The sequence below is a fragment of the Rhinoderma darwinii genome, chromosome 3 (genome assembly GCF_050947455.1).
Source record: "Rhinoderma darwinii isolate aRhiDar2 chromosome 3, aRhiDar2.hap1, whole genome shotgun sequence".
Lineage (NCBI taxonomy): Eukaryota > Metazoa > Chordata > Amphibia > Anura > Rhinodermatidae > Rhinoderma > Rhinoderma darwinii.
Window position 1 is genome coordinate 47,970,335 of NC_134689.1, and position 27,366 is coordinate 47,997,700.

Here is a 27,366-nt window from a genome sequence, read left to right on the forward strand (position 1 = left end):
CGCGGTCGCTATTGACGGTGGCATTTAACGGGTTAAACGGCCGCGATCGAAGTAAACTTCGATCGCGGGCGTTGGAGCAGGAGCTCAGCGGTCATCAGACAGCAGAGCCCCGGCTCCTGCCTGCACGGGAGACCCGTGCAGGACTTAGACTAGGCTGACGTGAAAAGGCGTCAGCCTAGCCTAAAGCCCAGTAGTGAATCACGTAAAAAGGCGTATTAGTGGTCACTAAGGGGTTAAGGACCATTCATTTTGGGCCTTCAGGACCGAGTGATTTAATTTTTTCCTCACCACATTTCAACAGCCATACCTTTTTTAATTTTCTGTGTATCGAGCTATATGATGGCTTGTTTTCTGTGGTAAGACTTTATAGAATTTATCTATCAACTTTTGGATGGGTAAGAATGAACACTGTTTACTGCGCTGCATTAATACATTGTTTTTAGGAGTTGTTACGATTACGGCTACCGAATCTGCATAGTTTATTGATTTTTAAGTACTTAATTGAAGCACGTTTTATGGGAAATAAATGTGCATTTGTATGGGTCATTGTGATTGCGGCGATATAATATATGTACTTTATTTTTAAACAGTAAAATTATATTTAATGAAAAAGCGTTTTTGACCTTTTTCTGGCAGTTTTTTAAATTTAGCAAAAGGAAAAACCGCATCAAAAACGTCTCTAAACGAAATCCGCTTTGTGATCGGGCATGACGCTTGAGAGAAAAAAAAAAGAAAAAAGGCCTCTACCTCCCATTGATATCAATAGAGGGAGATTTGGGATGTTTTTCGGGAACAGGGCCTAAATTTGTAAGTACTAGGAGTTCAATATTTTACTACTATAAGGCGAAATTCACACGAATTGCGTTTTTCCTGCGTTGTAGTTCCGTGTGACATCAGTGTATGGTGCTGGTCAGCGGTTTTTACGCGCGTATGTCATCCATATGTCATGCGTTTCACGTCAGCAAAATACACTGAAGGAGGTGGTTTTCTTGTTCTCATCATTTCTTGAGCAGCTGTTGCGTGAATCACGCACAGAACACGGATGTGCGTCCGTGTGCTGTCTGTGATTTTCACGCAGCCATTGACTTCAATGGGTGCGCGATGCGCAAAAAATGCCCAACTATATTACATGCAGTGAGTTTCACGCAGCCGACACACGCTGCGTGAAAAACACGGAATGTCTGAATGGCCCCATTGACTTACATAGGTCTGTGCGACGTGCGTTGTTTTAACGCGCGTAACACGGACGTGAAATACGGTCGTGTAAATAAGGCCTAAGTTGTAGGAGCTACTAGCATGGCCCACAGACCAAAACATTTTTTGGGGACTCATGTCATAAAGCTATGTAACATTTAATACCCATAACATGTATTCAAATATATTACATATTCATTCTCTGCACATTTTCGCTCTTTAGTCACTTGATGAAGTAGGAAATCGGAGTCTGGATTCTGTACTTCATCATGTTCAAGTTTTTATAAGGAATGAATAAATAACACGAGAAGAAACTTAGGGAAAAATGTGAGTCACTAAAAATGATCTACACCAAAGGTTGAGAAAAGAAAAACATTTTTCTGTGTTCATATCCCTTCAATATATGATTAAATGAGTTAATAAAAGCCATGGAAAAAAAAGGGGTCTTCACAATGAAAATCGCTTCACAAGTGTTTTTTGTGCTGCACATAATTCCCCATAGATTAGATTTGGCAGTATTCACTTTATGCATTTGGCAGAAAAACCTTTCCACGGGCTCCTCTTTGCCAGATTATTTATGAGGGCTAGACAAGTCCAATTTTCCCTGGAATGTAGGTAAAAGGAAGATGACAAAAATAAATAAAAGAAAAATAAATACATATGAAAATTAACACTCAAATCTAAGTTATCGTCTAAAAAGTGACAAATTGTTTATATCAAGCTTTTAGAGTTAAACAAATTTTTAAAACCTTGTTGTATATTTTTTTTCATTTACCAGCTCATTATCAACATTTAAAAAAAATCCTGAAATAATGCAGTTTTTTACACTGGCCGCTGAGCCACATAAGGCTGACACTTTGTCACTTCACAGCTTGGACAAAGCTAGCAGAGAGCCTCTGACACTGACCTATCAGCATCACTCCTAGGCCAGCCTCAACGCGTGACTGTTAGCTCCGCCCATTCAGAATCGCTGGGGGCCAAACCCACTTGGCTAGCCAGCGGTTCATTTACATATTGTTTAATAAATAAAGAGTGGGCAGAATCTCAGCAACAGGGGGACGCAGAAGTAAAAAACAAAATACTGATGGACTCACAGACACAGCGGCAATTACGTGAGTCTAAGGGTATGTTCACACGCAGTAGCAAAATAAGTCTGAAATTACGGAGCTGTTTTCGCTTGAAAACAGCTCCTGATTTTCATAAATGTTTGTAACTACTTGCGTTTTTCGCTGCGTATTTTACAGACGTTATTGGAGCTGTTTTTCAATGGAGTCAATGAAAAACGGCTCCAAAAACGTTGCAAGAAGTGACATGCACTTCTTTGACGCGGGCGTCTTTTTACACGGCGTCTTTTGACAGCGACGCGTAAAATTACACCTCGTGGGAACAGAACATCGTAAAACCCACTGAAAGCAATGGGCAGATGTTTGCAGGCGTAATGGAGCTGTTTTTTCAGGCGTAATTCGAGGCGTAAAATGCCAGAATTACGTCTGAAAACCGTGCGTGTGAACATACCCTAATAACTCACTTTATAGGAACTAGTGACAGGTCGATCTCTTTAATAGGGATATCCAATAATCCAATGAAACATAACCAAATATGAGGATTTTATAAATCGTGCTGTAAAACACTAATTTAACAATGGTAAAAAACATGCAGCGCGCACAAGGTTAGGCTTCGCTCACATCTGCGTTGGGACTCCATTCATAGGGTCCGTGAGAGCTTTCAGTCAGGGGAACCCATGAATAGAATCCAAACTGCAACAAACGGAAACCATAGGTTTCGGTCTGCCATCATCATTGATTTCAATGGTGACCGATCCGGTGCAAATGGCTTACGTTTGTTACCATTATTTAAGGCCCTATTCACACTCCTTCAGGAATGTTGAGGCAGATTTTGACCTGCCTGCACTCTTTGCTGCATTTTTCAGTGTTTTTCGGCCTCTGCCCTACAGTGCCGTGGGCAAAAAAACGCAGCGAAAACTGCTTTCTCTGCCACCTATTGATGTCAATGGGAGGTCAGAGACAGAAACGCCTAAAGAAAGGGCATGACGCTTCTTTTTCCCGCAAGCATCATGCTTCCCATTGCAATCAATGGGAGGCGTTTCCGGCTGTTTTTGCGCGCGGTTTCAGACGTGCTTTCCGCATAAAAAAAAATGCTGAAAATAAGCCGTGTGAACATAACTTTAGAGTAAGCTCACACGACATATGTTCAGATTCAATTTGCACCAAAAACTGGCGTAGATACCTTCCGCCAAATTGTGTTCTAGACATTTTCCGCACCTCACTGAACAATTTTAAAATTTAAAATTGTCTGTGCCAAATGACAGGTGCGCACCCCGTCAAAAGAAGTTCAGCCCGGGTGACAGATCAAGGTGAGGATCAACCTGCCAATTCTCAGTGATGTATCATTTTAACATATGACATAGCGGTCCAGAACGTCAATCTTCAGTGTCTGTTAGGGTATGTTCACACGCCCTATTTATGGACGTAATTCGGGCGTTTTACGCCTTGAATTACGTCCGAAAATACGGCTCCAAACCGCCGGAAAACATCTGCCCATTGAAATCAATGGGGTTACGATGTTCTGTGCACACAGGCATTTTTTTACGTGGCGCTGTCAAAAGACGGCGCGTAAAAAGACACCCGCGTCAAAGAAGTGCATGTCACTTCTTGAGATGTAATTGGAGACGTTTTTCATTGACTCCATTGAAAAAGAGCTCCAATTCCGTCCGTAATAGACGCCGCGAAAAATGCGAGTACGAGCAATTACATCTGAAATTCAGGAGCTGTTTTCACCTGAAAACAGCTCCGTAATTTCAGGCATATTGGACGCTGCCGTGTGAACATACCCTAAGGGTATGTTCACACAGCCTAAAAAAAAAACAAAAAACCGGCCACGACGTTTTTGGAGCCGTTTTTCATAGACTATTGAAAAAAGCTCCAAAAACAGCCGTAAAAAACTCAGAGGAAAAACACGAGTGGCTTAAAAAACTTCTGAAAATCAGGAGCTGTTTTCCCTTGAAGTATTTTCAAATGTTTTTGACTCAGCGTGTGAACATACCCTTAGTGTATGGCCCGCTTTAGCCAAGAATCACACCTATAGTACAGGAACCCTATTAATTGTGTAGCGGAACATTTACTTCGGTGTGGCATTCCTTAGGTTGGGCAGCTACAAGAGATTTCTTCTAAGTAATGATAAAATAAAACGTTATTACCGGTTGCATAAAGCGTAGCAGCAATATGTTGAGTTCTAATACATATTATAGTTAACCGTTATTTCAAAATTCCTCTAAGAGATGAGTCATTCAGGTACAAAGAGCAGCAGGGACTTTTTCCACCCACTCCAGCAAACCAGGTTTAGTCTCCAAACCACCACTCTCTGCTCTCCCCAGATAAGTCATACGAAACATTACAATGCTCCTGTGCCAGCATCTCCTCCTGAGCTTTAGAAAAGTCCACATTGCACGTCTAATCTCTCAAGCGGTCAGTTGACATTGTTCCCGGGCCGAGTCGCTGAACGCTTAATATTAATTTGGTCTTGTGTTTATTGACTTCTCCATTAATTCCCTGTACAGTATTGCTCTGTGCTCTATTTAACTTGGTGAGATTTTAATTTCTTTAATGAGAAAAGATAATAAAGAGAAAACAAACACTAGATTATTATCCTGGTCTGATGACGACCGGAAACGTAAAAAAACAAAACAAGAATCAACCCAATAAAGTCCCTTCTACTAAAATGTGCTGTGCCAGACACCTTATGACACCCGGGTAATACCCAACATAGTAAAGAGAAGACATCACAAACATGCCTTGTCCCATATAAAAATACCTCATCCGCATCCTTCCCTGCATTGTACTACTTATCTGTGGTGTTGAAGGAGGTGCTCTGAACAGAATCATTCACCTTTCCCCTCCGGCAGCTGACAATATAGTCCCTTTTTACTTTCCCTGTAGGTAACATGGGACCCAGAGTATTGAAGATACATATATAATTATTTTTTGAGTGACAACCACAGTATGCACACCCTTAGAAACCAATGAAAATATAATGAGATAAACCAATAAAAAGGTTGTGTGGGCATGCGCAGGATTCATATCTGCTGTAGACTTTTATAATCCTAACAAAGCTGGGAAGGCATCCAGTCAGCTATGCTGCCATGCTACTGCAGAGGCTCTGCTCCTTCCCTGACAAGCAGGAAAAAGAGAGATTCTATTGGCTCATCTGCAAAGAACAGTGGATCAATATGCAGAAATCTGGCTGTGGAGAGTGTGACGGAGCATTCGTGTCCAGCAGCTCAGCTCATTAGGTAGAGGTCACTTTTCTCTACACTTTGTAAACCAGGTGACACATACTATGTAAGTAGTAAATGTCATAACTCTTCACTGGATCATTTTTTATTTTTTTATTAGCATGTAAATGGCAAACCTTGTTTATTTTATAGATCTATGCAATGAATACCATATTTAGTGGTGGGAGAACCCCTTTAAAAAGGTATCATCCGTACAATTTTTTACAGTGAAAGTTTGAAACGCTTTGTCCATTACCTGAAGAGGCTTCTTTCAAGGAGAGACCTGCAGAACTTCAGTGTCTAGAACCATGCTAAATTACATAATAGAGGGGCTGCCAAGTAGGAGACCCATTTCCAACCATAGACAATGATTCATCGCTAGGGTATGTCATCAATATCAGGTCAATGAGGTCCAAATTCTGTGACCCCCCCCCCCACCAATCACTAAAAAAAGGAGTTGCAGTGCTATAGGTAAACAGTGGCCCCTAAGGATTTTTTTCTCAAACCCAGCGCTGTCTAGGAACTGCATCACAGCACCATTCACTTACAATTCCGGGATTTGAGGCACTGTCTGAAATAAGCTATTTAAGCACTGAAATAGGAGCCACATCCCCTTAGTTCTGTTTGGAGACCGATTCCCAACAATGTATATCCTGAGATTATGCCATGATTGTCTTAGTCATTGTAGATGGTGGGAAAACCCATTTAAAGGAATGGTCTCACAGACAACCCCCTTTCAACCCCACGGTCAGTGAGCCAGACAGAGTTTAATATTACAAGTCGGCTGTTCAGATAGCTCTACTTACTTGTTCACAGAGGAGAGTCCACATATATGGCGTCCATAAGCCTTCATAGTGCATATGAATGTGGGTCGTCTTCACGAGACAGACCCTTGCCTCATGCACACATCTGTTGCCCGTCGTACGGCCGCTAATGATGGATCTGTAAAACACGGACCACACACGGATGGCTTCCGTCTGCAATTAGTTGTTTCAACGGACCAAATGAATGGAATGGCCAAGTATGTTCCATCAAAAACGGACAGGAGTAGGACCTGTACTATTTTTGTCAGAACGGCCACACGGTTCCGTTAAAACAACGGAAGTGTGCATGGCCCCATAGAAATGAGCGTGTCAGTGTGCTACCCGTTAAAAAAAAAAAAAAAACGGATAGCACACTCAAGATAATAACTGAAGTGGGCATGAGGCCTAAGGCACATAAATAACATTGATTTTTGGTAACCGCAAAGACATTAAGATTATTTTTTCACAGAACAAATTTATAATCCAATATGTTAAACAAGCATACCCCAAGAAATGTAAATAAACTAGCGGACATGCAAATACCGATTACACAACAATGAATTAAGTGATTATCTGCACACATAAACTTTTATGCTGTCTGTCTATAAACAGGTTATACAATTGCACGGTTAGCCGGTCCGAATTGGTCTTCTAGTGAGAGAAATTTTCAACTACAGCGGATACATTTTCTAATCGAAACTTTGCTTTTTGTGTGGAATCAGTTGCTTCATATTAATCGTAATTCAAAGCATTATCTCCATGAACAATCCTGATCTTTCAGATTGGCTGAGAAACCTACTACATGCGGATCGGACATCTGATTTAAGGGCCGCATAGTGTGAGAATAGGCCAAACAATACAAAAAAATATTGTAGCATAGAGTCCACTGCATTTATGAGGGAAGCGCTCCCCCCACCCCTCTCAGCAGTGATTGATGGATGACTGCGGTGTATGCACAGATTTTTTTCTGTGACATTTGGTTTAATTTAAAGGGTAACTGAACGGTCAAAAAACTTCTGACATGTCAGAAGTGTTGATTGGCGAGGGTTCGAGCACTGAGACCCCCCACCAATCGCTAAAACGAAGTGGTAGAAACGCTCGGGTCAGCGCTGAGCCGCTTTGTTTCTGAATGTCTTTTCTCGGAAAGCTGAGCAATTGGTGTATGGGCTCATATAAAGTCTATGAGCCCGTATACCAATGGTTTGGAAATTCTGAAAAAAGCTGATCAAAACCTAAGCGGCTAAATATTCACCCGAGCGTTTCCGCAGCTTCGTTTTAGCAATTGGTGGGGGTCTCAGTGCTCAGACCCCTACCGATCAAAACTTCTGACATGTCAGAAGTTGTCAGAAGTTTTTTGAAAGTTTAGTTACCCTTTAAGGACCTGTCCTTACATAGGGCAGCGTAGTCGGATGACAGATGAACTTTAATGTGATTACAAGCCGTGTACGACGCAGCAGAATATATGTTAGAGTTATATAATTAACAGGAAATTAATATACATCGGGGTCATAGCAAAATGTCACTCTGCATAGTGAGAACTTCATCATTCAACACTTATCCTCTTATTCTTCTCTACCTAATGCTGCTGCCTCTCTTCCTCATCTGTAAATATGCCTGTAAATCTCTTTAAAGGGGTTATCCGGGAAATTTTTCTTTTAGAAGGGTCTGCAAACAACAAAATTAAACAAACTAAAAAAGCAATACTTACCAATCCTTGCCCACAGCAATCCAGCGCTGAGGCTCCGGCGGCACTCCCGGTGGTTGCACGTACCACGTAACCACTGCAGCCAATCAGAGGGCTCAGCGGGGCTCTATGGTGACGAATCTTATTTCTGGCATAATGCCAGGAATACAACATATGGCCACTGAGCCCTCTGATTTGCTGCAGCGTTACATGCTACGAGCATGTAAACAACCACCGGAACTGCCACCGGAGCCACAGCACTGGATCGCTGGGAGCAAAGATAGGTAAGTATTGCTTTTATGGTTTATTTCTTTCATTTACATCCCCTAATAAAAAAAAATTCACGTCCTGGATAACTTCTTTAAAAGGTCCCATCTTTCACGTTCAGTAAAATGTTAGACAACATTAAATACGCTTTTTAGATTTTGCATATTTTCAGACAGTTCTGTTTTGCAGCAACTGCATTTCAGTATATCCATTTCCATTTTGTTTTTGTTATTAAGAAAAGCAAAGATGTTCTAACGTATGTTTGGCTCTAGGAGAGCAATAAAAAATAATTACAGAAAAAAAAAACAAAAAGACACAATGCAATTTTTCCCTCATGCCAAGATGCCAGCACACAGGCATATGGCATTGATTATCTTATCTCAATGTTTGCTGAGCCTTTATATTGATGGAAACCGATATGCTGTCATATACAGATATCTACTAAAAGACTAGTTGTTCTTCTTTCAATGAAGGGCAAGTAGAAAAGACATCTGCTGACACAGTGTGCGATGCAAATCCCTGTACACTGATACACTGCAGCTGGCAAGCACTCCGATAGATATCTGCAGTAGGGTGACAAAGGAATCTGCAGGACAGGTCTGCACAGCCTCAAAGAATGAGCAAAACGGGATTCATTGTGAATTTAGAAGCAGCCACGGTCTTTCATTTCCACTTGCTAACTTATTTAAAGGGGTTTTCCAGCCAATAAAAATTGATGGCCTATCCTCAGGACGGGCCATCAATAGCTGATGGGTCAGCCTCCGACTCCCGGGACCCCCGCCGGTTAGCTGTTTTGAAGGGGCTGCACCGCTCGTATGAGCGCTGCTTCCCCTTTATTTTTTCTTGCTCACTGTGAATCTTCGACGCGCATTTAGCAGCGATTCGCAGGTATTGCAGACTTCTCTCCCATTCACTTCAAGGGGATAAAAGGCTGCAATACCTGTGAATCGCCGCTAAATGCGTGTCGAAGATTCACAGTGCGCAAGAAAAAATGAAGGGGAAGCAGCGGTCGTACGAGCGATGCAGCCCCTTCAAAACTGCTGATCAGCGGGGGTCCCGGGAGTCGGACCCCGACCCCCTCAGCTATTAATGGCCTATCCTATCTTAATGGCTGGAAAACCCCTTGAATAGATCTGCTAGAAGGGAATTTTCTAAAGTGTCATCTTATGGAGGATGTATTTATTTTAAGACCGTGCATTTGCGTCCACATACTATCCCCAATTGCGGATAGTATAGGGCACATTTTATCCTATGGGCCAATGCACACGACCATGATTTCCACAGTTCGTGCATTGCCCGGAGGACAAACATTGTGGTCTGGGCTCCCTGAAGTCAATACACAACTTGTGCATGCTCGATCCAGTGTCATCCGCGGCCCGTCCGTGCAGTAATCACGGTCAGTGCACACAGCTACGGTCGTTTGCATCAGGCCTAAAACTGCACATTTGCAAGTGTAAAACTAACTATAAGGCCACGTTCAAATATGGTAAATACAGTGAAAATCCACAACGGTACAATACCAACAGATATCTAAAGTGTGTGGCCACCTTTAGAGGTGTTCCAACATAAAAGCTCTACTTGTGCCACCAGCGGTAGGGTCTGAGGGAGGAAAGATCTTGCACCAATCATAAGCTACTAGGTCAGATTTATCAATGTATTTACGCCAGTCTTCTAGTGTTTGGGCCATTTTTTTCCAACATATCTAAATGTGGCATATTTATAAACATGTATGCTACGATTATCTTCTAAGGGAGCATTCATTTTCTAAAGTTACCCATTTAGATGCCATGGTCAGTAGCCCTTAGATACCGATGTGATGTGCGATTTCCGTAACGCCCATTCACTTCTATTATAGTTACAGAAACAGCATGGCCAAACGTGCCCAGGTGGTTGTGACGCAGTGGCCGGAGCTCAGCGCCAGTAGAATTAGGTTGGATGGGGTGCCAGGCAGGGACCGTTCTAGAAATAGATGCAGGGTACCTGTATCTATAGGACATTTATGGCATAACCTCTGTGTATATGGTATAATGTCTGAGATGGGAACACCCTTTTAAGGGATTAAAGAATAGGTCTCACTAGGAGACAGATGGAAGGGAGTATGACTGCAGTATCAGACTACACAGGGTTTGTTTGTTGTCAGTTACCATGGAGACACATATAGGTCTGCATAGGAGTTGTAAATAAAAAAATATGAATCATTTTGTATTTTAGATGTATTGGAAATAAAACATAAGACAAGGACACACCTTTTAAAACACTGATGGCATATCACTAGAAAATGACATCAATAGCCAATTGTGGGGCCAGTGGCATCAGCACACGCACAATCAAGCAAGGTGTTTTGTCCTCTGCTTCATGCGCATGCACCCGATCCCGCTGGACTCATCTCGCTAACTTGTAAGTTCTTTTACTAACTATTGCCGAAACAGACAGTTTTGAGATGGACAAGTTTGGAACGCTAAAATCCAGCTGCATATCGACATGCTGGTGGTTTAGTGGCTCCATACCTAGTGACCGGTACCCTTTAAGAAATAGTCATGCCCTTTGGGCTCTTGTCAGCACCAGTTGGTCACCCAATGATTCTAATACAGCCTCCTAACAAAGCTGAGCAGAACCAACAAGTAACTGATACTTTGTTCCAGCAACTGGCAGGGTCAAAGGTGACAGAACCCCATCAATCGGACATTGATGGCTTATTCTAGAGATAGGTCACCAATCTCTTGGGTGGAAAAATACCTCTAGGCTTCGTTGACATCTGCATCAGAGCTCTGTTCATGGGTTCCATCTGATGAACAGAACCCTGACTAAAACAAACGGAAAGCACAGGTCTCTGTTTGCATCACCATTGATTTCAATGCTGAAATCAATGATCTGGATCCAGTGCAAATGGTTTCCGTTTGTCCCCGTTGTGCACTGGCTCAGTCGTTTTGACGGAATGAATAGCACAGATGTGAATAACGAAGATGTGAACGAAGCCTAAAAGAGAACTACCATAAGTGATACAGAAAACTATACTGAGCCTGAGGAGAATGTGCGGTCACTGTGATAATACTGAATCTGAGAGAATTCCTCACAGGACATGTCACAACATCACCACAACTTGCAGCCTGATAAATTAGCACAATAGTAAGATATAACACATCCTGCAGAATTTGCAGATACCCCTTACCAAAATCAAATCCTTTCAATGTCTGGTACCAAATTTTTATTTTCGATCATTCATGGATTGTTAAGGAAAGATATATGTCTGCATTGCTGATTAAAGTATATTCTTGCATTATTAGAAATCCATTTGTTACTTCTGCCTTAAAGGGGTTGTCCAGTCCTAAAAAATTGATGGCCTATCCTCAAGACACACCATCAATATCTGATCGGTAGGGGTCTGACTCCCAGCACCCCCACCGATCAGCTAGTTTGAAGAGGCCGCAGCGCTGCTTCCCCTTCATTTTCTTGACTGTTCAAACTATGAATCGTCGACACACTTGTAGCGGCGGTTCACAGTATAATGGTTTTCTCCTATTTACTTCAATGGGAGAAGGCTGTAATACTGTTAACCTCCGCAACAAGTGTGTCAGCGAATCACAGTGTGAGCAGTAAGAGTGCTGCGGCTCCCTGAAAACAGCTGGTGCCGGGAGTCGGACCGGGAGTCGGACCTCGACCGATTAGATATTGATGGCGTATCCTGAGGATAGGCCATCAATTTTTTAGGGCTGGAAAACCCCAATAACTACAGCAACGAACTATCTTTATTGGTATTGTAGAGAAGTGTAACGTTGTTAAAGCTTCCCTGTTTTCTTCTTTTGGATGAAGCAGTGAGGAATGTTTACAAGTCTTGATAACACCCTCAACAGAATTAAGAAAACAAATGAATTTCTAATGTTCCATGGTACAGTGGAAAAAAGTATTCGTTTTTAACATCTATCTAGCAGGCCGCAGGGCATAATTAATTCAAGGTGATTTATGCTCGCTGCTCAGCTGCTGGGTATTCAATACGGTTAGTGGATCGGCCTTTTAATGTGTTTTTGACTACTTATAAATGGCAAACCGAGACTTGTGATTTCTGACAGGATTACATGATGGGGTTTAAGCCGTGTTTGTGAGAACTGTGGATTTCCTAAATCTTTCTTTGTTAGTAACAAAGGAGCAACTAAAGTACATTGTACATGTATATTAATTTAATACTGGGGGAAGATATTATTTGGAACAGTACATAATCTATAACCAACAAAAAAAAATAATTATGTATCTTTAGTACTAAAAGACTCTCTATGTTAAACTAACTAAGTAACCTAGCTATGCAAGATGAATGTTACTATTATATGCAATATGTAGAGGGTTACATAGTTAGTAAGGTTGGAAAAAAGACATATGTCCATCCAGTTCAATCAAGGGATGGGAAAAACCCCTTCCAGACATTTGTCGTATGGATACGTCATGGAAAGATAGTGCTTCCCGCATTTTGCCATATCCATACGAAAAATGGCGGACACCGGCTCAAAAGCAGAGTCGGTGCCGCCATCCCCGGATGTCAGCTGTATCTTACAGCTGACACCCTGCTGTGATGGCGGGAACTGAAGTTGGCTCCGATCCCCACCATTATCCCCTTAAATGCAGCGGTCAAAAACAATCGCTGTATTTAAGGGATTTGCAGCTCATCAACACCCCGGCAATTTGGTGCCAGTGGCTGCAATGGCAACCGGTGGCCTAATACTGGCCTCCCTGGAACGGAAGCCTTCCTTGCCCCGCCCAGAGGCGGGGCCTAAAAGGCTTTCGTAGCCGCCGGCAAGATGGTGCCGGCTCAGGAGCTGAGTTGGCGTCATCAGCGGTGGATGTCAGCTGTATGTTACAGCTGACATCCACCAGAAATGTAAGGAACCCGGAGACGAAGCCTAATCGGCTTGCGGACAGTGAATGACTGACAGTTCTAATACATTGCACTACATAGGTGGTGCAATGTATCAGAAAAAAATAATTGACAGTTGGACCTTCAAGTCCCCTACTGGGACTACGAAAAAGTGCCCAAAAAAATGAAAAAATAAAAAAGTTGTAAAAAATATGATAAAAATGTCAAGTAATAAAATAAAACACAATCACCCTTTTTCACTTATCAAGTCCTTTATTATTAAAAATAAATAAATAAACCATACATATTTGGAATCGGCGCGACCATAACTGCCTGAACGATAAAAATATTATGTGGTAGTTCAGAGCGCACAAGACCAGGGTAGGTGCACAAATAGGGTTCCAACCCAATCACGAAGCAAAGAAGTATTCGGCACACAAGTTAGTGATTTTAGCAAATCTTTGGATTTTATTTTTATCAATAATCGATGCCAGAGGTTTAATGCAACATTTCGGTCGTAATTTAGACCTTCATCAGGCACTTATTTCTCCTGGTGTCTCTCGTTTATCCAGTCGTTGGCGCTGCATATTTTAATAGCGGCTGACCGCTGTGTTTGGCGCACATAAAAATATTATGTTGATTATTCCACGCGATGAACGACTTAAAAAAAGGGAAAAACAATGCCAGAATTTCTGTTTTTTGGTTACTTTGCCCAACAAAAAATGGAATAAAAAGTGATCAAAAAGTCGAGTATTCAAAAATGGTACCTATAAAAACTATAGCTCGTGACCTATTGGTTTATCTCACAGACCCTCATGTCTCTCTCACCTCATTGATGTCCGAGTTGCCCCGTTTTGGAACATGGTCTAACTTCAAGATCAACTTCTCTAAATCTGAAGCGTTGAATGTTTCTCTCCCGATCCCGTTACGGTCGCTTCTCAAAAGTAATTTCCCGTTCTTTTGGCCCTCCAGAAGTATAACATATTTGGGTGCCCGTATAAGTAGTGACCTCACACAACTGTTTACAAACCATTTCATTCCCCTACTGGCCAAGTTTCGCACTGATCTTAATTCCTGGCATAAGACGGTTTGGCCGTATTAATATTATTAAAATGTCTCTCCTTCCCCGATTACTTTTTCTCCTGCAGACGATCTCCATCTCTATCCCAGCTTCTTATTGGTTGCGGCTTCAGCAGTGCTTTGGCTCCTTCATTTGGCCGACAGGTCGTCCGCGTTTAAGTCGAGCTCTTCTGACTCGTTCCAGAGATGCGGGTGGGGTTGGTCTGCCGGACTGTCGGCTCTATTATTTGGCATCAACTCATGCGCGTGTTTTAGATTTTTTTTCACAATCACGAATCAAAACTGTGGGTCCGTTTGGCTCAACAACTCTGTCCCAGTACCCTATCTACCCTGCCGTGGACCCGGTCTGGGAATAGACCGACTCAAGCCTTATTTGTTGTTTACCATACCCTGTGGGCGTTGCGGTCTTTAGGGCCGGGAAGTTCGCTTATAGCCCCCCTGGGTCCTTTAACTCCTATTACGGATAATCCAGCCTTTCCTGCTGGTAGGGCTGGTCGCTCCTTCCTAGGTAGGTCATCCACCGACCCCATGTATTTTTCCCAGGTCCTCTCTGCTTCCTCTCTTCTCCCTTTAACCTCAATCTGCCCCGATGCCGTGCCCTCTACTCGTCGTATGTATGAATACGCCCAGTTAAAGCATTTTTATGGAGCTGTTAATTGACGCGCCCATCTTCACCGGTTTTTGACTGACTTTGAACGCTTATGTGTTTCCACCCTACCCATGCCATTTCCACATTATATAAAAATTACTCCTTTCACAGCGATCCCACCAACTCCCTTCCTTCTGCGGGGCCTGGGAGAGAGAATTACATACTACATTTACTGATGCACAATGGAAGCGGCGTTTCTCCCTTTCTCAGAAAGCCTCTATAGCCATTAAGGCCCAGGAAACTAGTTACAAAATTGTCTCTAGATGGTACCGGGTCCCGGCTGCTCTTCATGAATGGTGTCCATCAGTGCCTGACAATTGTTGGCGTTGTGGTACTGTGGGAGGTTCCATGTCTCATGTTTGGTGGAGTAGCCCCTCGTTGAGGAGTTTTTGGGATACAGTACTTAAATTAATATTAGAGGTGTATATGGAGTCTCTGTCCCCAATTCTCCTGAAGCGGCTCTTTTATTTATGTTCCCGATGCCATTACACGTTTATAAAAGTTCCCTAACTAGACATCTCCTTCAGGCGGCAAAGTCAGTGATCCCGCGTAGGTGGAAAACGGCAATACCCAAACGTTAGATGAATGGTTTCGGGAGGTTGCCTTGATACAGCGAATGGAACACCTGGTGGCTCATTCCCCGGCAGCTGTTGTAAAATACACGTCTATGTGGTCTCCATGGATAGCGTTTCTTTCTTCCTCTTCTTACCTAACGGCTGTAACTTGAGTCGGCCTATGCCCCTGTGAAGTGTACTGCGGTTCTTGCTCACTGCTGCTTTCACTCATAATACCCCGGAGCTAGAGTCCAGGCTCCCCAGGTTTTCTCCCCTCCCTCATATTCCTCCCTTTCTTGTGGCCTTCTTCTATTCTTTCTCTTCCCCTGTCTAGGGTAATGTGCCTCTCCTTCTCCGATTGAACTCAGTGGCCTCATTTTACCTTCTGATGTTTTGCTTCTAGGCTCATTCATGCTGCTGTTGTATACTGAATAATGTCCTTTGTATTGAGAAGTGATGCACATTTTTGGTTTTGCTTTGGTCCTTGGCCTTGTTCGTGCTTCTCTTTTACTGTGTGGAGGCCTTCCCTCCACTATGTCTTGTATTTGTGTGTATTGAAACTCAATAAAAAACATTTTACTATGAAGAAAAAAAAAAACTATAGCTCGTCTCGCAAAAAAACAAGCAAAATACAACTCCATCGACGAAAAATGTAAAAAGTTATGGTTCTTACAATATGGCGACAGAAAAAATACATTATTTTTACAAAAGTAATTTTATTGTGCAAAAAGTTGTAAAACATAAAAAGTGCTATCAATTTGGTATCGCCGGAATCATACTGGCCCGCAGAATAAAGTTAACATGTATAATGCGTGGTGACTGCTGTATTAGAAAAAAAAAAACTATGCCACAATTGCTGTTTTGTGGTCACCCAAAAAACAGGTTAAAGTCGCATCTACCCCAAAATGGTACCAATAAAAACTACAGCTCGTCCTGCAAAAAAAAATAGCCATCATACCACTACGTCTATGAAAAAATAAAATTAGTTAATGCTCCAATAAGTCAGGAAATAAAAAATATACAGTTGTGCAGGCCCGAGGGGAACATTTCTTCTGTTTCAAGAGGCGATTTATCAATGCCCTAAAATTAAGGAACCAGGACGGTGTGGACTCAAACATATCTGCTGGAAACGAGGGTGCCCGTATTATACCAGGACAACACTTTCCCAGCAAAATTCCCTAAACTGTAAAGGTGTGGTGTGTTGACTAAAAGGGGGATAAAAAAAGGACATCATTTATCAGTGCGACATTGGCCTGTGCATAAAGGATTCCTTCCCAGCATAATAAATATCTATGGATTATTTTATTGCTTTTTTTTTACCCGATTATTATACCACCTGACTATGCCCCTTATGTACTCCGCACAGCTAACATATACCCCCACATTATAAACTGAAATACCAGTAATACTCCAAACCAAACTACTACCAAGCAAAATCCACACTCCTATAGCCAAATGGCGCTCCCTCCGTTCTGAGCCCTACAGCGTGCCCAAACAGCCGTTTACTTCCACATATGCAGCATCGCTATACCTGGTAGAACCCTTTTAATTATTTTTGGTGTGTGTGTCTCCAGTGGCACAAGCTTGGCACGACATATTTGCCACTGAAATCGCATATCTAGGGAAAAATTTCAATTTTTACTTTGCACCATTCGCAGCGCAATAATTTATGGAAAAGACCTGTGGGGTGAAAATGCTCACTACACCCCTTAATAAATGCCTTGAGGGGTGTAGTTTCAAAAATGGGGTCACTTCTCAGGTGTTTCACATAGTAAAATTGTGAACCAATACTTTGTAAGTCGCCAAATTAGGACTCTATTTCGCATGGTACTCTTTCATTTCTGAGCCCTGTCGATTGTTCAGGCAAAAGTTTGGGGCCACATGTAGGGTGTTTCTAAAACCGGGAAACACAGCATAATAACTAGAGAGCTGTCTTGTTATGGTGGCACAAGCTGGCACCACATATTGGCACATCTATGGAAAAATTCCCAATTTCACTCTGCAACATAACGCACACTCATTTCTGGAAAACACCTGTGGGGTTAACATGCTCACTACACCCCTAGGTGAATACCTTGAGGGGTGTAGTTTCCAAAATGGGGTCACTTCTGGGGGGTTTCCACTGTTTTGGTCCCACAGGTGCTTTGCAAATTCGACATAGCGCCCAGAAACCATCCAGTAAAATCTGCACTCCAAAAGCCAAATGGCGCTCCTTCCCTTCTGAGCCCTACTGTGTGCCCAAACAGCAGTTTATGACCACATATGGGGTATTGCCATACTCGGGAGAAATTGCTTTACAAATGTTGGTGTGCTATTTCTTTTGTTTGTGGGAAAATGTAAAAATTGAGCTAAAGCTACGTCTCATTGAAGAAAAAGTATATTATTTTTTTTTTACACTGTTCAATTCTAATAAAATCTATGAAACACCTGTGGGGTCAAAATGCTTACTACACCCCTAGATGAATTCCTCAAAGGGTGTAGTTTCGTAAATAGAGACCCTTTTGGGTAGTTTCCAAAGTACTGGTATCTTAGGGGCTTTGCAAATGTGACATGGTGTCAAGAAACCAATCCAGCAAAATCTGTGCTCCAAAAGCCAAATGGCGCTCCTTCCCTTCTGATCCTTGCCGTGTGCCCAAACAGCAGTTTATGACCACATATGGGGTATTTCAGAGAAGTTGCTTTACAAACCTAAGGGGGCCTTTTCTTCGTTATTCCTTGTTGTTTTGTTTTTGTTTTTTAGCTAAAACTACATCTTATTGAGAAAAATGTTAATTTTTCGTTTTCACGTTCAAATTCTAATAAACTCTATGAAACACCAGTGGGGTCAAAATGCTCACTACACCCCTAGATGAATTCGTTGTGGGGTGTAATTTCCAAAATAATGCCTTTTTTGTGGTGTTTCCTTTGTTTTGGCATCACAAGACCTCTTCAAACCTGACATGGTGCCTAAAATATATTCTAATAAAAAGAAGGCCCCAAAATCCTCTAGGCTCTCCTTTGCATCCTAGGCATGTGCTTCAGTCCATTAGCACACTAGGGCCCCATGTGGGATATTTCTAAAAACTGCAGAAGGTGGGTAATAAATATTGAGTTGTGTTTGTCTGGTAAAACCTAATTAAAAACCTGGTAAAAAATTAATTAAATATGAGCTTCTGCAAAAAGAATAACATTTGCACATTTCACCTCCATTTTGCTTTAATTCTTGTGAAACGCCTAGAGTGTTAAGTAACTTTCTAAATGCGGTTTTGAATACTTTGAGGGTTGCAGTTTTTAAAATGGGCTGTCTTATGGGGGTTTGTATTGTATAGGTCCCTCAAAGCCACTTCACACCTGAACTGGTCCCTGTAAAAATAGCCTTTTGAAACTTTCTTGAAATTGTGAGAAATTGCTGCTAAAGTTCTAAGCCTTGTAACGTCCTAGAGAAATAAAAGAATGTTCAAAAAACGATGTCAATCTAAAATAGACATATAGTAAATGTTAATTAGCTGCTAAATTATGTGGTATTACTATCGGTCTTACAAGCAGATACATTAAAATTTAGAAAAATGCAAATGTTTGAAATCTTTAGCAAAATTTTGCTGTTTTTCACAATTATATACTGAATGTATCGACCAAATTTAACCACTAACTTAAACTCCAAGGTGTCACAAGGAAACAATCTCAGAATCGCTTGGATAGTTATTACCACATAAAAGGACATATCAGATTTAAGAAAACTAAGGCTCTGTCAGGAAGGTCAAAAGTGGCTGAAGCGGGAAGGGGTTAAAGCCATCTACTGTCCCTGCTGTGACCTGCTCCTGCGGTCGGCTATTCCACAGATTCACAGTTCTCACAGTAAAGAAGGCTTGTCACCGCTGGAGACTGAACCTTTTTTTCTCCAGACAGACGGAGCGCCCCCTCGTCTTTTGAGGGGGTTTTACATGGAACAGGTTTTCACTATATTTCTTGTATGGACCATTCCTATATTTATATAAGTTAATCATGTCCCTCCCTTAGTCGTCTCTTTTCAAGACTAAATAGTTATTTTAACCTTCCCTCATAACATAGATTCTCCATGCCCCTTATTAGCTTTGTTGCTCTTCTTTGTATTTTTTTCAACTCCAGGGCATCCTTTCTATGAACTGGAGCCCAGAAATGAACTGCATATTCTATTCTATGAATATTCTAGATGAGGCCCCACTAATGTTTTGTAAAGTGGTAATATTATATCCCTGTCCCGCGAGTCCATGCCTCTTTTAATAAAAGACAATATCTTGCTGGCCTTAGAAGCAGCTGATTGACATTGCATGCTGTTATTTAGTTTATGATCTACAAGTAGACCCAGATCCTTCTCAACAAGTGAATCCCCCAGTGTAGCTCCCCATAGGACATATGATGCATGCAGGTTGTTCGTACCCAGGTGCATAACTTTACATTTATCTACATTAAACCGCATTTGCCAAGTGGACGCCCAAACACTGAGTGTGTTCAAATCAGCTTGTTATTTATTTATGAACATTACTACACAGCTTGGTGTCATCTGCAAAAATAGAAATAGTGCTATTAATCCCATCCTCTATATTCTTAATAAATAAGTTGAATAATAGTGGTCCCAGCACTGAACCCTGGGGTACACCACTAATAACCGGGGACCATTCAGAGTAGGAATCATTGACCACAACTCTCTGGATACGGTCCTTGAGCCAATTCTCAATCCAATTACAAACTATACTTTCTAAACCTATAGTCTTTAATTTACCCATTAGACGTCTATGAGGGACATTGTCAAATGCCTTTGTAAAATCAAAAAACACTATATCCGCTCTGAGATCTGCTCTGCCTAAACTGCCAGCATAAGGCTTCGTTCACATCTGCGTTGGGACTCCATTCATGGGCTCCATCAGAGCTTTCCGTCAGGGGAACCCATGAACGGAATCCAAACTGAAGCAAACGAGAAAAAAGTTAGTGTTTATTTAAAGTATCCATGTAAGACTTCGTTCACGTGTTCTGTCGGAGCGTTTCGTCGGAGGAGCCCATAAACGGAATCCAAACTGAAACCATAGTTTTCAGTTTGCATCACCATTGTTTTCAATGGTGACGGATCTGGTGCAAATGTTTTCTGTTTGTCACTGTTGTGCAAGGGTTCCGTCATGTTGACGGAATCAATACCGTAGTCAAATGCACTATTCATTCCGTCAAAACGACAGAGCCTTTGCACAACGGAGACAAATGGAAACCATTTGTACCGGAACCATCACCATTGAAATAAATGGTGATGCAAACGGAAACCTACGATTTCTGTTTGTTTCAGTTTGGATTCCTTTCATGGGCTGCACCCCTCAAAGTATTCAAAACAGCATTTAGAATGTTTCTTAACCCTTTAGGCGTTTCACAAGAATTAAAGCAACGTGAAATTTAGACATTTTCATTTTTTTTGCAAATTCATTTTTAATTTAAAAAAAAATTCTGTAACACACGGTTTTACATGAGAAACGCAACTCAACATTTATTGCCCATATTCTGCAGTTTTTAGAAATATCCCACATGTGGCCCTAGTGTGCTAATGGACTGAAACACAGGCCTCAGAAGAAAAGGAGTACCTGTGGATTGTGGGGCCTTCTTTTTATTAGATTATATTTTAGGCACCATGTCAGGTTTGAAGAGGTTTTGTGGTGACAAAACCAAGGAAACACCCCAAATAAGACGTAGTCTTAGCTCAAAAATTTGATTTTCTCAACAAATAAAAGGAGAAAAAGCAATTTCTCCCGAGTACGGCAATACCCCATACGTGGTCATAAACTGCTGTTTGGGCACACCGTAGGGCTCAGAAGGGTATGAGCGCCATTTGGCTTTTGGAGTGCAGATTTTACTGGATGGTTTATGGGCGCTATGTCGCATTTGCAAAGCACCTGAGGGACCAAAACAGTGGAAACCCCCCAGAAGTGACCCAATTTTGGAAACTACACCCCTCAAGGTATTTACCTAGGGGTGTAGTGAGCATGTTAACCCCGCAGGTGTTTTCCAGAAATGAGTGTGCACTCTATGTTGCAGAATGAAAATGGGAATTTTTCCACAGATATGCCAATATGTGGTGCCCAGCTTGTGCCACCATAACAAGAAAGCTCTCTAATTATTATGTTGTTTCTCGGTTTTAGAAACACCTTACATGTAGCCCTAATCTTTTGTATTGACGATCGACAGGGCTCAGGAGTGAAAGAGTACCACGCGAAATTGAGGCCTAATTTGGCGACTTACAAAGTATTGGTTCAGAATTGCAGGGCTCGGATGTGAAATAATAAAAGAAACCCCTGAGAAGTGACCCGATTTTGGAAACTACAACCCTCAAGGCATTTATTAAAGGGTGTAGTGAGCATTTTCAGCCCACAGGTCTTTTCCATAAATTATTGCGCTGCGGATGGTGCAAAGTAAAAACAGCAATTTTCCCCTAGATATGACATTTCAGTGGCAAATATGTCGTGCCCAGCTTGTGCCACTGGAGACACACACCCCAAAACTTGTTGAAAGGGTTCTCGTGGGTATGGTGATGTCATATATGTGGAAGTAAACTGCTGTTTGGGCACGCTGTAGTGTTCAGACCGTGGGAAGCGCCATTTGGCTTTTGGAGCGTGGATTTGCTTGGTAGTTTTGTTTGGAGTTTTACTGGTATTTTAATTTATAATGTGGGGGCACATGTATATTGTGCAGAGTACATCAGGGGCATAGTAAGGTGGTATAATAATGGGTTAAAATAATCCATAGATGTGTGTTACGCTGTGAAGCAATCCTTCATGCACAGGCCGGTGTCGCACTGATAAATGGTGTCCTTTCTTATGCACCTTATGTTACACACTTTGCAGTTTAGGGAGTTTTGCTGGGAAAGTGTTGTCCTGGTATAATACGGGCACCCTCGCTTCAAGCAAATATGTTTAAGTCCTCCCCTTCCTGGTTCCCTAATTTTAGTGCCTTGATAAATCGCCTCTTGAGACGAAGAAGAAATTTTCCCCTCGGGGCTGCACAACTGCATATTTTTCTTTCCTGACTTATTGGAGCCTTAACTTATTTTATTTTTTTGTAGACGTAGTGACATGATGGCTGTTTTTTTGCGGGACACGCTGTAGTCTTTATTGGTACCATTTTGGGGTACATGTGACTTTATTACTTTTTATCCTTTCTTTTTTTGGGAGGCAAGTTGACCAAAAAAATAACAACTCTGGCATAGTTTGTTTTATAAAGCGTTCACCACGCATTATAAATAACATGTTAACTTTATTCTGCGGGTCACTACGATTCCGGTGATACCAAAATTTATAGCACTTTTTTATGGTTTACAACTTTTTGCACAATAAAATTACTTTTGTAAAAAGAATGTATTTCTTCTGTCGCCACGTTGTGAGAACCAGAACTTTAAAAAATAGATGGATCGTAGATGGAGCTGTATGAGGGCTTGTGTTTTGCGAGACCAGCTATAGTTTTTATACCATTTTGGGGTACATGCGAGTTATTATCCTTTTTTTTGTGAGGCAAGGTGACCAAAAAACAGCAATTCTGGCAATATTTTTTATTTGACTGCGCGGGATAAACAACATAATATTTTTATAGTTTAGGTCGTTACGGATGCGGCGATACTAAATATGTATGGTTTATTTTTTTAAAAATAGTAAATGACTTGATAAGTGAAAAAGGGCGATTGGGTTTTATTTTATTGAAACCTTATATTATTTTTTAGTCCCACTAGGGGACTTAAAGGTCCAAGTGTTTGATTGTTGTTCTAATACATTGCACTACCTATGTAATTCCGTAATGGCAGACCATGAGGCCATTGTTAGGCCTCCTGTTGCCATAGTAGAAGTCGGCAGCCCTGCCATTGCATGGCAGCGCTGCCGATTTGCTACAAACCACTAAGATGCAGCAATCGCTTTCGATCGCTGTATCTAAGGGGTTAATGCCAGGGATCAGAGCTAGCTCCGGTTCCTGACGTTACAGCAGGCTGTCCGCTGTAACATACAGTAGACACCCACTGCTGATGACGCCAGCTCAGCTTCTGAGCCAGAAGCCAAGCTGAGCCGGCGCCATCTTGCCGTTGGTACCGGAAGCCTTTTAGGCCCTGCCTCTGAGCGGAGAATAGAAGGCTTCCATTGCTGGCAGACTAGGAGCCCAGTATTAGGCCTCCGGTTGCCATTGCAGCCATCGGCAACCTAGCGATCACGTAGCTGGGGTGCTGGTGGCTAAAAAATCCTCAGATGCTGCGATATCTATTGAACGCAGCATCTGAGGGGTTAATCGGCCGGATCAGAGGCTAGCTTCAGTTCTGGCCGTTACATCAGGGTGTCAGCTGTAACATACAGCTGGCACCCAGCGGTCATGGCGCGGGCTCAGCTCCTGAGCCCGCACTATCACCGGGACGTAATGGTACTGTGCTTTGCGAGAACCCCTGCCCGACAGCGCCATATATATACGGCAGATGTCGGGAAGGGGTTACGAAGAATGCATTTTTCTTTAAAAACTTTACCTCTTCTAAAAATTCATGTTTGGAAGAATACCCTCAAGCTTCATAAATTGAATATATATTTAGAACGGTCTCAGTTGTTCTGTTACAAAATAAGTAGCGGCGACTATTAAGTATAATTATGAAAGCGAGACAAGCAAAAAAGAGACCAGCAATAATTTACTATTCCATGGAATACACTATCCATTACTAATGAAGAAATGAGTCCTGATTTTACCTACCTAACCTGTGGTTCAGGTATTGCTTCTAAGCCGGCAGGAACCTGGACGCCTTTTTCCCATTCTTGCCTCCAAGGATCAGCCAATATGTAAAACTCATCTGGTCCAAATTGGAAGGAATCTGGTACTTTCATAGCAGTTATTAAATCAGTACGAAAAACCTGGAAGATAAAAATAACAAAAACGGGTAGATGTATAGAGGGTAATAGTTGATTAAAAAATAATTGGACTATATTGTACCACCAATAAATTGTCAACTACAGTAAACGTGATTAGAAACCTAAACAAAATTGTGAGATTGTCATACTGAAATAAAAATACTGCTTCAGCTTAGAGCAGATCTGTCATACTATAATGCTCTACTATTAGTCCAAACCGCACAAATAAAATACTATACTATTTGGCTAACAGAGAATACAGTGGACGGTTACCAGTCCCTTGTAATAATGACGGGAGCGCCACCCCCTGTCCCTCTCAGGTTTTGTTTGGACTGGACAGTAGTTTAGATCCATTATGCTGTCAGATAGGTCACCTAACAGCATTTCAGCACCCACAGTGCACTTCTGTCTGGTAAAAACGTTGTTTCACAATACTGCGTTCATATGTTTTTTTAAATTCCTATAATTTGCCTTAAAAAGGGTTGCCCCACGATTAAACATTATATTTCTCTGCTAGATCACATCAAACACAACAATTTTTCAATTGGAATCATTCTTAAAACCGTTCCTGTGTCTAGATATTGCGGTTATGAGTGTCCACGATTACTGGACTCATTAGGTGGATGTTCTTAGGACAATTTAGAAGAACATCAGGGCACACCATAACAGGTATGTAACACGAACATCTAGGACACCTCTACACTCTTTTAAATGGTGCTCGCATCTGAATAATCTCTTATCTAAATAAAGACCCGCTGATGATCGATGAAATGCTCCGGTTATGGACGAGGAGGCTTTTGATATAGAAGAATTTGTCCTTCAGCATGCTGCACGCATAACTATCAGAGTGTATGGAGCCATAGCACGCATGCTCGACTGCCGCACCATACAAACACCTTCTCACTGCGGCCACACAGGTGAAGAAGAATGGAGGGACTAGGGTGATCAGCGTGGGTCCCAGCGGTGGAACCCCTAGTGATCAAATATTTATCACTAATCCTTTGGATAGGTGTAAATTGTTCATGCTGTAAAGCCCCTTTAATGGACTACAACTTCTCTACCTTTTCAAAAGGTCCTGAATGCTCTTACAACTAAAAGAATGGACCGTAAGTTTTACATTCATTTTGCCAATAAAGGCTGATCCCAATACTTGCACAAAGTCTATGAACAAAGATCTCCATATATATTCACTGAAGGAATGACTTTCAGAAGGTAGAATGAAGTAACCAAGTGCTAGAAGGGTTTTATTTTGTATATTGTGCTTGCTAATTCATTCCTCATCACAGCTAGTAGTTCACGTGTACAGATTAGTTTGTTTAACAGATTTCAGAAGTCGGTCATATTGTGCAAGACTCCATTAAATTAAGACATTATTCAATGCTAAAATGCAAAAACACTCAATGCCTTTGTATTGCCTGCGCAGAGAAGTGGATGTCAGGATTTGAGGGACTTGGGATAAAGTATTACAAAACTATCCCATTGCTAATTTTACCTTTTTAGTGCTGACCTCAGACTAGTCTGAATTCTTTGTGGAATGGATTCAACATGTTTGACAGAATGGCATCGAGCTAAATATTTGTCAAGTGCACATTCATGCTGCAAAATTCCTGGTCCTCCACATCCGAAAAGTGCTCTGTTAGATTAGAAACTGGCGAATATGCTGAACACTCAAGTATGCTGAACTCATTTCACTCTTTTTCATACAACCACTATCCATTTCAATGCTACAACTACTCAGAGATGAACGGTGTTTGGTTGGAGTACTATCTCTCGGAATGAACTCGATTAGTATTATGCCCCTAATACATTCCAAGAAACAAACAATCCGGATGTGAATATACAAGGCAGGATACATAAATAGGGGTTTATCAAGTTCTGATCCTACAATCTTCCTGGTGCAGAGGAAATCAAGATTTGTCAGTCCAAGCAATGTTTTTCCAATCTTTAACTGTTTTCAAATTGTGCCTACTGAAGCCTTGGTTTCCTCTCAGTAGCTGCCAACAGTGGGAGCTGATGTGACCTTCTAATTCTATAATCCATCCACTTTAAAGTTTGATATGCTGTTAATTTAAAAATGCTCTTCTACAGATCACTGTTATATCACATAGATAACTTAGTTACTGGAGCCTTCCTGTAAGCAAGAACCAGTCTGCCCAAACTTCTTAAAACTACTGGTCCAGTAAAATATATTGCCCATTTAGTCCACTTTTAATCTTGCTGTATGGATCTGGACGTAAAGTAGGACCGCTGGGGGGAATTTAAAATTTCTTATGGCTTCCTAACCAGTCTATTGGCAAACTAGAAGAAACCCTGTCTTATAATATGGTTATTCCAAAGACACTCCTCAAAATTGAAATTGCAACACCAAGAAGGAAAAGGTTTTGGAATTGTGTAAAATCACGGGATCGATAAACACGTTAACGACAACAAAATATTCAAAGTATGAGCGCCACGCGCAGAAATATATGCACTTACACACCTTGGCATGCTATCAATGAGGTTATTAATGGTTGTCTGGGGAATGTTATGCCATGCTGAATGCACTTGGGCATACATCATCAAGATTGGCAGCTCCCTTTGCAATTGCCAACCAATGATGTCCCAAATATGCTCAATGGGAGATGCTGCAAGCCATGGTAGCACGTTTAGGCCACAGAGGCTGGTCACAGCAACATGCGGCCTGGCATTGTCCTGTTGCAAAATGGTTTATTGGACACTTTGGAGAAATGGTCATACCACTGGTTCCATGACAAATTCAATGTAACACCGAGCTGTTAGTGTATCTGAAATGAAGACTAGAGGGGTCCGGCTACCATACATTATGCCACCCCACATCATAATCCTGGGAGTAGGACTGGTTTGACGTTCCCTTGTGAAGGCCTCTTCATGGCGTTGCACACGTGGTCTCCAGCCCAATCTCCAGCAGTAATTGCGTCCAAGACGAAAGGGGGACTCATCGCTGAAGAGTATAAGACCTCCATTCCAGCCTCCATTGCCGTCTTGCTGTGCACCATGATAGAAGAGCGGTGGCGTGTGGTTAATGGAACACCTGTAGCTGAACGTCTAGCTCGTAGTCCAATGTCGTGCAAACACCTTCTGATGGTTTATGTCGATACTGGTTGCCGCCCTAGGCTTGGGAT

The 27,366-nt window shown here is 41.8% G+C and overlaps 1 protein-coding gene across 3 annotated transcripts in view; it reads right to left on the bottom strand.

Annotated features, from left to right (window-relative positions):
• Window positions 1-27,366, bottom strand: part of JADE2 (jade family PHD finger 2) — a 404,193-nt gene that overhangs the window by 243,348 nt on the left and 133,479 nt on the right. For all 3 annotated transcript variants that reach the window (XM_075856334.1, XM_075856333.1, XM_075856332.1), the window contains one exon: window positions 24,072-24,229. In XM_075856334.1, the coding sequence (XP_075712449.1) occupies window positions 24,072-24,229 (158 nt within the window). The remainder of the gene's footprint in view (window positions 1-24,071; window positions 24,230-27,366) is intronic.